General features: G+C 35.4%; 1 protein-coding gene and 1 pseudogene across 1 annotated transcript; one reads left to right on the top strand and one right to left on the bottom strand.

Moving 5' to 3' along the window:
* The first annotated feature begins 1,785 nt into the window (after positions 1 to 1,785).
* On the top strand, positions 1,786 to 4,268 carry LOC106343235 (protein DJ-1 homolog A). Its single transcript, XM_013782391.1, has 8 exons — positions 1,786 to 1,950; positions 2,041 to 2,241; positions 2,414 to 2,563; positions 2,700 to 2,885; positions 3,067 to 3,147; positions 3,318 to 3,518; positions 3,602 to 3,742; positions 3,828 to 4,268. The coding sequence occupies exons 1-8, from the start codon at positions 1,930 to 1,932 to the stop codon at positions 4,023 to 4,025; spliced, it is 1,179 nt and encodes a 392-aa protein (XP_013637845.1). The 5' UTR covers positions 1,786 to 1,929; the 3' UTR covers positions 4,026 to 4,268.
* A 2,386-nt stretch (positions 4,269 to 6,654) lies between these two features.
* LOC106294399 lies at positions 6,655 to 11,329 on the bottom strand (annotated as a pseudogene).
* Between the last annotated feature and the right edge of the window lie 272 nt (positions 11,330 to 11,601).

The following is an 11,601-nucleotide window of genomic DNA, read 5'->3' as shown; positions in this document are numbered from 1 at the left end:
GATCTACAAGTAAACCATGTTTATCATAATGTTTTGAAAAACTAATATGAGCTTCAAATCGTTTTATGATCTTTTAGATTCAAGTCATCGAAAATCCTTTTTTTATTCCCAAAACTTAATGCTTCAAATTTAAAAAGGAAACACAATTGAATTAATCACGGGATCAAATATATTATAGAAAAGAAAAATGAGAATGTTAACGTATTCAAGGAAACAAAATTCGAAGAATTGAAATACTTACCTTAATCGATCGGAGAATATTTGTGAAATAAAGTTTGCGTGACCAGAACTTGTATAGTATCACATGGTTTGATCCCTTTTTTTTTACAGTAACGTCGTCATTAAGTGTGTCGCTTATGGTGCACTTGCTCATGTTTTCAATGATTTATAGAATTCTATAGATGCAGGCATAGTATTATGTGTTTTACAGTGTTGGCAAATTAATTAGGGACAAGGTAATCTATTGTATATATTGTATCTAATAAATCTTTTGGAGCTGATATTATATGTATATCTTGCTAATATTTTTCATCTTTCATAATAAGGCCGACTTAAGAAGGTTACTAACATTGATGGGTTTTCCAAAATTGTCTTCGACCCAACTGGTGTTCCAGAAATTGATGTTTTACGATTGATGTAATACATGCATTCACATATTTTGTTAAATAATGTTTTTAATTTTTCAAGATGATCTCTTTGCTATTGCTCATAATAGGATTGCAAACGAAGACTTTTGAAGACATTATTGACAGCAGTTATTTTGTCTCTATTTTTCATTTTCTTTTGTTTTCTGATACATTGTTTCTTTTATAATTTATTAGACTATTGCTTATGTTTTATTTAATCTTATATTTATAATTTACCTTTATGAAAACAAATATACAATTTAATTTTAAAGTTCATCGCATATAAATTTATATTGACATACTAAAAATTTTAGCTATAACCCGTATTTTCTTACATATATTTTTTTACTATGACGTTAATTTTTATTATGTCTACATATTAAAAGTTATAATACTTTTAAATCTATTCGCCCCGCGCAGGGCGCGGGCTATCAGCTAGCCAGATTTATATTAAGGAAAGCTTAAGTTTATTATCTTGGAGAATTATATGTCATTATCCTAACACAAGATCTTCTTCGATTCTTCTTCGAGTTCAAAGATTTAATCCCAACCCCAAAGAATGATATCTTTTTAAAAAAAAAATATTTGCAGCCTAGGGAATTGGAACTCATGACTAACCACTAGACCATGATATCTTCATGCATACAAAATCATCGCACACTATCTTTAGCCTTATCAATAATTTTCATGGGGTCATAATCGATTTTGGTTAGCGAATAATGTGTGAAAGCTATTTAGAGAGTGGGAGTTGGTACTTTTTTGACCCGTTAACACAACCACAAACCATTTTGAACACTATCAACAAGAAATAGAATATCCCGGTTCATGCATACATCAATCTGGTTTACTCTGCTACAAGTGTCAAGTTGCCACAAACAACAACACGTGAATGAACTATATCAAGAACCGGGACGTGATCTCGTTTGTCCCAACACCTTTTTTCCTCGCCAACCACACGCCGTCTTAGTTTACTCGAAAGCAAAGTGAGACATTTAGGCTTTATCCAATACGATGACGTGTAACACTCAAAGTAAAGACATTGCCACATTCTACCAATCATGGCTTGCCACGTCTTCATGAACTGCTTTTTTCCCGGTGCATACGTCATCGCACACGTCTAACTTGTACGTCCAGCTTTTGATCAAAGTGCGATAGAAAATAAAGTCGTAAGTGGAGACTCTGCACTATATCAACCCCACAAGTGACACTCCTTTCCTCTAAACTAAACTCCAACTCCATTATTCAATATACAATCTTCGTGACTCTACAGTTGTCTCTCTCTCTCTCTCGAATCTTAGAAACTATGGCTTCATCTACTAAGACGGTACGTCATCGTTCTTTCCCTCCTCGTACGTAACGGATCTTTTAAATTATTATTTGGAGTTTCTCTTGATGATCCGAGGTTTCTTTGTAGGTTTTGATCCCTATTGCTCACGGTACCGAGCCACTAGAAGCAGTGGCGATGATCACCGTGTTGCGCCGAGGTGGTGCTGACGTGACGGTGGCCTCTGTCGAGGATAAAGTTGGCGTTGATGCTTGTCATAACATCAAGATGGTCGCCGATACTCTCCTCTCCGATATCACCGACTCTATTTTCGACCTTATTGTGCTCCCCGTGAGTTTGTTACTATTATCAATTATATATCACTAGCGATGTTCAATACTTCCAGCAAATAACGTTGGTTGTACAAAGCTTGATTTCTTTTATGCATGTATAAAACTAGTTCATAGAATATTTGCTATTGGTGTTTGCTGGTATTAGTATTGATAATATGATTGGTAAAAAGGGAGGGCTTCCGGGTGGCGAGACTCTTAAAAACTGTAAGCCTCTCGAGAACATGGTGAAGAAACAAGACACAGATGGAAGACTTAACGCAGCTATATGTTGCGCTCCTGCTTTGGCTCTTGGTACTTGGGGTCTTCTAGAGGGCAAAACAGTAAGTCACAAGCGATCAGAATCAAACAACGCTACTAATTATTATTATTTTATTTATTTTTTATCATCAACGTTACTATTATTATTCCCTTGTTTTCAGTTCTTGTTGGATTAATTTGGGGTTTCTTTGCATGCAGGCAACTGGTTACCCGGTTTTCATGGAGAAACTTGCGGCTACTTGTGCAACTGCAAGTGAGTCAAGAGTGGAGATAGATGGAAGGATTGTGACAAGTCGTGGACCAGGAACCACCATTGAATTCTCCATCACTCTTATTGAGCAGTTGTTTGGGAAAGACAAAGCTGATGAAGTCTCTACTATCTTGGTATGTTTTTTTTTTGTCTCTGTCTTTTATCAACCGCACTTCATTCACAAACAACTGCTCAAAACGGCAAGAGACCTCGATGATTGGTTTCTATTGGAAGCAGCATAGTCATTAAGCTATGGTGTTCAAACTTGCTTTGTTGTCTCGTCTTGGACTTACTTGTTCTGTTATTTGATATCAGTTGGTTCGTCCTAACCCTGGTGAGGAGTTTACCTTTACCGAGCTTAACCAAACAAACTGGTCATTCGAAGATACTCCACAGGTACATATGTTCATATGCCGCTCTACTACTTGGTCATGTAACATATTCCAGGACAGTCTCTGTTTTATGGTCAAATAGATTCCTAGGGACATGCTGTGTTGTAAAGCTTTTGTCTTTCTTTATCAATAGTCGTTTAAAAAACTCAGAAAGATAACGTTTTCCTGTTTCAGATTCTTGTTCCCATTGCAGAGGACTCAGAGGAAATTGAAGCTATTGCGCTTGTAGATATTCTAAGGAGGGCAAAAGCAAACGTCGTGATTGCTGCAGTTGGTAATAGTTTGGAAGTTGTAGGATCCCGCAAAGCTAAGTTAGTAGCAGATGTGCTTCTTGATGAAGTTGCAGAGAAGTCGTTTGATCTGATTGTGTTGCCTGTAAGTGCTTACTTTCAGAGATTCATTGTAATATAACAAAAACAAAAACAAAAAATCTAACTTCTCTGATGTAACACATCCAGGGAGGTCTTAACGGTGCTCCAAGATTGGCAAGCTGCGAGAAACTGGTGAATATGTTAAAGAAACAAGCGGAAGCAAACAAACCATATGGAGGAATCTGCGCATCACCTGTTTACGTCTTTGAGCCTAATGGTTTACTCAAGGTACAGTCTTTGAATTGTGAAAACGTTACGTACCACTCTTGTGTTATATTGTAAACTGAGACAGAAGAGACATTGTTTTGTATAGGGTAAGAAGGCAACTACACACCCAGTGGTGAGCGACAAACTTTCGGACCAGAGTCACATCGAGCACAGAGTTGTTGTGGACGGGAATGTGATAACGAGCAGAGCTCCAGGGACCGCAATGGAGTTTTCACTTGCGATTGTTGAGAAGTTTTATGGGCGAGAGAAAGCGGTTCAGCTCGCCAAGGCAACACTTGTGTAAATTCAGAAGTATGAAATGTGGGGAGGCTGCAACGGACGTGAATAAAAGGGCTTTTATGTATCTTTCTGTTGAAGATGATGAGTGACTTTGTAATGTGAGCATTTGGCTGAATGGAGTGTGAATTTTCTGTCTTTAATAAATGAATAAACAAAGGTTATTCTACTGAGTTTATGTAAATTAGACAGTTAGTACCTATGTTGTAGTAAGGTAGGGCGAGTTTATGTAAATTAGACAGTTAGTCCCTATGTTGTAGTAAGGTAGGGCGTTGCTCAACAAACAAACAAAAAAGACAATTAGTATATGGTCGAATCATTAACTACTGGCCCAGTTAGAAGGTTCAAACATGAGGAAGATATTTTATTTTACCTCTGAATAATTGTAAACTACGGATTCTTTGAACAAAAAAAAAGACAAATTACCTTAACTCTAAAATACGTAATATAAATCAAATTCTAGTGAAATACTGCAAACATGAACATTTGACCAAAGAATACTTCTCCAAAAATCAACAGTTCATAGTTTATAAACATATAAAAGAATGATAGCTTTCTAAAGAATTCATATCCAATGTTCATGTAAAATTCAGTCTATATACTCTTAACACAACCAGCAAACACGTATCATATTTGCTACAACCATAAATTTATAAAAAAAAAAAAAACACTAAACAACTAATTTGGCAAACTAACTACAGTAATAATATTAACTAGATCTTGATCCGCGCAACCGCGCAGGTATTTGTTTAACTTTATTTTTATATAATTTTTTTTACAATTATAAATTGGTATATTATATAATATATATAAGGTGTATGTATCACTTTTTAAAACATAATAATTTTACCATATATGTTTTTTTATTGAATAGGTGGTTTCAAACTTTCACATATATTTATATTTTTTTATTATGTTTTTTTGGATTGTTATTTCATTATTTAACTCGAAATTATATATAAAGATTGGTAAATATTGTTCTATTGTTATTTCATTATTTAACTTATAAATATATATAAAGATTTCTTAACAATTTTTTTGTTGGTTGGATTAGTATTTCATTATTGAATATAAAAATAGAAATAATAATTGGAAATTATTAAAATATTAATAAGCGCAAAGATAATCAAACATTTCACAAATAAAAAACTTAACAAAAAATAAACTTAAAGCTGCATGTATAAATTTTTAAAAGAATTTAATTTAACATTTAATATATTTTTTAAATGAACTATATAATTTTAAAAGTTATGATTGTAAAGAGTTAAATAAATAGTATACAAATGGGTCAAGTATTTTTTAAAATATAAATCTCATGGGTTCAAATTCTGTAAAATTAATTAGTGAAAGTCCAATAATAATGTTTTTTAGCCCAAAATGATAAGGTAACAACTTTTTTTTCCGGGAAAAAAAAATATCATTTACCTACCAAATTTGATCGGTGAAGCCTGTTAACTTAGGTCTTCTCTTACACCTAACTACGATCCTACAAAATCGTAGACTAAATCTTGCTCTCAGGCACAATACTTTCTTGACTTCCGAGTTTAGAATCAAATCGTATACCAAGCGCCTCCTATGTGAAGAAGAAGAAAAAGAAGATTCCATTTACTAAACATGGTTAAGCCTCTTTCTGCTCTTAATTATCAATAGTCATGTATCAGATTGATTTATGGTGTTCAACTCACTAATTAAATTTGTGTATATTCTGATTGATGATCAGGCTAATTCGGGAGAAGAGAAGAAGGAGAAGTTGAAGCTCTACTCTTACTGGCGAAGCTCCTGCGCTCATCGTGTCCGTATCGCCCTATCTCTAAAAGGTCTTGCTAGCCAATGATTATTCTACTCTTTATTTTGTTTTGTTCCCATCTGATGCGGATATGTGTTTAGGTCTTGAATATGAGTGAATACCGGTTAATCTTCTCAAGGGTGAACAATCCGATCCAGGTACGTAGTTTCCTTGCTTTGATTCAGATTCAATCTCTGATTACAGATAAAATATATTTTTAGAAGCTATATAGTGACCATGTGGATGATACTGTTTAAGTGAATTAATGTAATATCAACTGATAATAATTGGTTTCTGGGGATCGAGAGAGAACATGACGTTAGGATTTGCAGATATATAAAATTTATTCTCTTAACAGATATATAATACAAACAGGCTCCAAGGAAAGCCAAGGAAGATCGTGAGGAATGATAAGCCAAACTAACAGTAGGATTTGACTCTCACTATTCGATAAGTCAGGTTAGTTTTGTAGAACCATTTATCGTTTGCTAGTATATCTAAGTGGTTTGGTTAGATAAGAAGGGAACCATTAATTCTTTTGGCTGTGAGTTGATTGTAGGTTGCATATCTTGGTTTAGTTGTTTTTATTTCTTTGTTATAGTTTTAACATCTAGAAAATCAATAGAAAACGATAAGTTATATAAAAAAAACATCAATCCATAAATAAGTCAAAAACAGCTTGAAGAAATTCAAGTACGATAAAGAACTTTCTCCTCTCTACTCACGAAGTGCATAAATCTGAAAAACACATCACGTTTCAAAGAGATTTTTAAAAAATGATCTTCGCATATAGTAATAAACACTAAATGATGCAGAGCTTAATCACATACCTCATCATGACGCCTTAGGCTTACAGATTATTAAAAACCTCTTTGAAAACAACATTGAAGGTCTTATGCTGAGGTTTTCCATCTTTGTCCACAATAAGAATTTTCAATCCTTTCTTGGATGTGACCCTAGAAATACTACGTAGAGCTGTCTGTGTGAAAACACAGGTCTGGGTAGGAAGAGTCCAACTTCTGAGAGAGACTGCCCTTGACTTTTGTTTATTGTTATAGCAAAAGCACCAGCTAAAGGCAATTGCCTTCGGCGCATTTTGAAAGGCAGTCTCGTATCAGATGGTGTTATCAACAATCTAGGAATATATAATGTCTTCCCAACATTAGATCCAGTGATAATCTTAGCCGCAACCATAAATACCATCAGTTGAGTAATCTGTAGCCTTGTTCCATTCATTAACCCTTCTGGAGGATCAACATTCCTGAGAACCATAACCGGGCAACCAACTTTTAGGCGAAGTCTATGATTCGACAATCCAGACACTTTAATATTGTTTAGAAAATCTGAGTCAAGTGCTTCATCATTCACTGCTTTTGTATCAGTAGGATCAATACTATCTGCACTCAGATAAATCATTTCTTCACCTAAAAAATATTAAACATAGGATGTAGTCAGTGAATTTAAGAAACAGTATATCTTGGCTATAAAATCAATCACAAAAAAGTTGATAATAAAAATTACCATCCAGCTTATCCAACATGTAATCATTGATCATGTTAACATCCTCATTGGTTGGACACAAAATAGCTCTCTCTTGGAAAAATGTAGCTTCTTTGTTTCTTTTTAATGAAGAAGGATCTCCGTACACTGCTTTGCTAATGGCCTCTACTGGTTCATCAGAATCAGTAATCAAAAATTCAGAGGGGATATCGATCTCAGCAATTCCATCGTTAGGCTCTCCAAATGTACCATCACCAACCTTTAAGATCCACTCAGAGAATTCTTTAAGATCATTCGACTCTTCAGCTGACAAACCACCAGATGATAATCGCATGTTCTTAGTTAATTTGAGCACTTTACAATGCTCCCACAGATATGAAGAATTCATAGAAGCCATAACTATAGCAGCTCTACTACCTCCATTTATTATTGGGAGCACTTGTCTGAAATCGCCTCCAAAAACTACAACCTTTCCACCAAAAGGCTTGTCGCTATTCTTCCCAATAATATCAGATAAGCTTCTATCCAGTGCCTCAAAACAGTACCTACTCATCATGGGGGCTTCATCCCATATAATCAGTGATGCCTCTTTCACCAAATTAGCTTGATCTGAACCATGAGCCATAGTACACGAAGAAAACTCATCTGGATTAAGTGGTATTCCAAACCTTGAATGAGCAGTCCTACCACCTTGTAACAACAAAGAAGCAATCCCACTCGATGCAACATTAAGGGCAATATCTCCTCGCGATCTAATAGCTGCAGATAGTAATTTCCAAAGAAAAGTTTTTCCAGTGCCACCAAATCCAGACACAAAAACATTCCACCTCTTTCCTTGTTAACAACATCTAGGATTTCATCATATATTTTTCTTTGCTCTTGAGTCATCTTTGGAATATCTCTATCCAGAGTTTCTAACAAAGCCTCACGATCATAGCTTCTCTCGTCTAATATCAACACATTTGAATCCTTACTATGTGTCTTTGGTAGCTGTGGCATAGAAGGATACTTTGCCAAAGAAGTTCCACAACGCTTCAGAATCTTTTCAATCTCCATCAAAGCAAATTTCTTTTTCTCATTGTCACTTAACAATAGTCCTACAAAAGGAATTTCTCAATTTTTTAAAAAAAATAATAATAAAAAATTATGAAAATTTTAGGTAGAAAATAAAATAAGAAACCGAAATAGTGATGTAAAATTATCAGGCCTATTGAAAGTTTTACGCCTCTGATGCTCAATATCATCTGAAAGACATTCCCAAGTCTTCTCCCAAACATCCTCTGGCCCAGATAAACTGTTGTTCATGAGCATCATAACAAACAATCGTCTTAGTTCAGCTCCAGTGCTTTCATAGCTTCTCCTCAGAATATCATCAATGTACTCTTGATCATCATCTAACAATCCTCGAGCATAACATGCATCTTTGTAGCTTGGATAAACAACACCTTCAAATGTTTTGATGTCATCGTAACTCGTAGGACCTCTCACATAATTCAACAACACACGGAGATAATAAGCATGTTCTTGATTACGTGGAGCATAGTTGATTCGGCCGACACTGAATCCCCTCTTACGTCTTATGAACTTCTTAAACTTCTTTGAATAGATAAAGAAGTTAGGAATCTGAGCATAGGTGAGAGTTTTAGCCAGATCATCAACTTTACACAACTCAAACCATGCTAAGAACATTGTATTCTCAATGAGTTTATGACTGATCACTGCTTCCATCTTGTCTTTTTTCTTGAAAATAATGGTCTGTTTGCCTGGTAGATGGAAATTAAGCTTCTCAACTGCAGTAGACCTATAATGAATGGGGAACTTAAAAATTCTCCATGATCCTTCTGACGAAGAAACATATCTACAATACCAAACAAAACAGATTTCATTAGTGTTTTTATATCATGCACTGATTCAAATAAATTCAGTTGTGTTGAAAAAAAAAATACCTGCAATCAAAGAACTCCTTGAATTCATTCCTTTTTCTTTGGTCCACTTCTCCTTCTGGAATACCAAGCGCCTCTGCCACCATGTGATCTGGTGGTTCCACAGCTACTGTCACACGATCACTTCCTTTATTAATGTACTTAAATAAGTACTTTATAGAACCAGCCTGGTTGCACCACTCTACATTAATATGAGCTCGATAACGTAGAGATAGTTTCTTGTTATAAGGAATAACAAATCTGTTGTCACATTTCACCCCATTCTTCTCTACATAACGATCTGTATCTTCTCTTCTACGGTAAATCGGAAATCCTTCTTTACTCACTGTTGTCTTCTCAGCCAATGATTTCGGGTATAGCTTCGAACATTTCCCATTTTCCATGCAAGGAGAATTCATATTAGCAGCTCCACATGGTCCATGAATCATCATATCCTTAACGATATCGTACAGCTCTGGCTCTTGAGACTTATCAGGAATCTCAGCTGAAATGATCTTGTCAATATCATCTGTTGTGGGAAGCTTGGCCGTAGGATGCATAAATAAGAGAATGTGAGCATGTGGTAGACCACGTTTCTGAAACTCAATCGTGTACATAGCTGCAACGATCAGACAACAAACACTGGTTCAGTAAATAGTTGAAAATATAAAAGCATATGATCAAGAAAGCTGAATATTTAACTCACATGATACAGTTTTGCCAAGGATATTCTTCTTAGTTAAATCATCCATCAATGAATTGAACATCCTGCAAATGATGTATGATCTGTCCTCTGCCAGACTCTTCCGGCTCTTAAGATGTCTTGTGATCTCTGGCCACTTAGGATTGCATGTAAAAGTGATGAAAAGATCTGGAAAACCAAAATACTTACATATAGTCATTGCATCGAGATAGAGGTTTTTCATATATCTAGGACCACCAATGAACGTATCTGGCAAGAGAAAAGAAGATCCTTGCTCGGCCATATCAATCATGCCAGCATTTTCTGACTCTTTGATAGAGTCATAAGTATCAGAACGCAGAGCCGTCAGGTGAGTCCTCAGATAGCGCAAGCGATTGGATTCTATAGTTGTGTAGGCATCCACAACAAACTGCTGAAACAACTGTCCGGAATTTAGGAGAGTATGAGCCTCATTCTTACGTTCATGCAAACGGAATGCAAAGAACTGCCTCATGCTGATGTTTTCCTTTTTCAGTTTCTCTGTAGATTTAGTAACACCTTTCTTTATCCCAAGTCTGAAACCATCCTCTCCATGTATGAATAAAAGAGGATACTGAAGTGCAAGATATGAAGCATGTATTTCATCGATCCTTAGCAACTTGCCTGATTTCTGTTGAAGAACAATATCCCTTTTATCCATGTCAAGATTAAAATCTCCCGGAATCAGTGCTGCAACTTCGGATGCTGTGGGTGTGTCATATGTTCTTCCATCCTGTGCTCTGTCACTGACTATCCTCATATGAAAAGAGTCTTTAGGATTGATAGTGAAATGGTCTTTTGCTGATCTGAACTGCTTAACATAAGGGTTGGTCTCATTTAGCATCTTAATCAGAAGGTCAATAATTTCCTTCTTTAGTCCATCATTTTTTTATAAGCTTTCGCTTGTACCCCTTTACTGTTAAAAAAAATACATTTTAGATTAATAATAACAGTAAAAAAATCTGTTTAAAAGAATAAATCAGATTGAAACAATTACCTCAGAGCATTGGTTCGATTTTTGGTTTCATTTTCAGTGTCGACGATATAAAGCTGCCCGAACTTTGCATCATTTCCATTTGGTGGTTGTAAACTACCAATTAAATGGTAATTCTCACCTTGGAGCACCAACATGTTTGGACCTTTTCCCTTTCGAACAGATCTATCAACCTTTCCACCAAGTGAAGTGAATGAGAACACCATGTTATAAGCCCTTGTGTTCTCTGAAAATGCTTGCTTAATTTATCATCACCATTCAGCAAATTCTTTAGGACTTCTGGTGGTTCTTTTAGTAATGGTAACTGCACTTCTCCTTGCATACAACAGAGAGCAAACTTAGGATTCCGAGTTTTCCAACGCCTATTTAAGCGTTCACCAAACCACATAATAACTCCACAGTAAGTACATGTGTAAGTAGCATCCCCTTCATCTAGATAAGCTGTAAATGATAACAAATAATCAGTATAAGAAAGATATTGTAATTGTACATATTAGTTTACTGGTTTTAAGTTTTATTACCATATTCTTTAGGTAGAGACTTTTTAGCTGGCTTATCTGTTGCACGAAATGCTTCCTCGAAAAGGAAAGCCAGAGATTTAATTCTTCCCCTGTTAAGTGCGTTATCTGGCTGCGTAGTGACAGTTGAGTCAAGTACTTC

Source organism: Brassica oleracea, chromosome C5 (genome assembly GCF_000695525.1).
Source record: "Brassica oleracea var. oleracea cultivar TO1000 chromosome C5, BOL, whole genome shotgun sequence".
NCBI classification, from domain to species: Eukaryota; Viridiplantae; Streptophyta; class Magnoliopsida; order Brassicales; family Brassicaceae; genus Brassica; species Brassica oleracea.
This window is presented reverse-complemented; position numbering and strand designations above follow the sequence as displayed.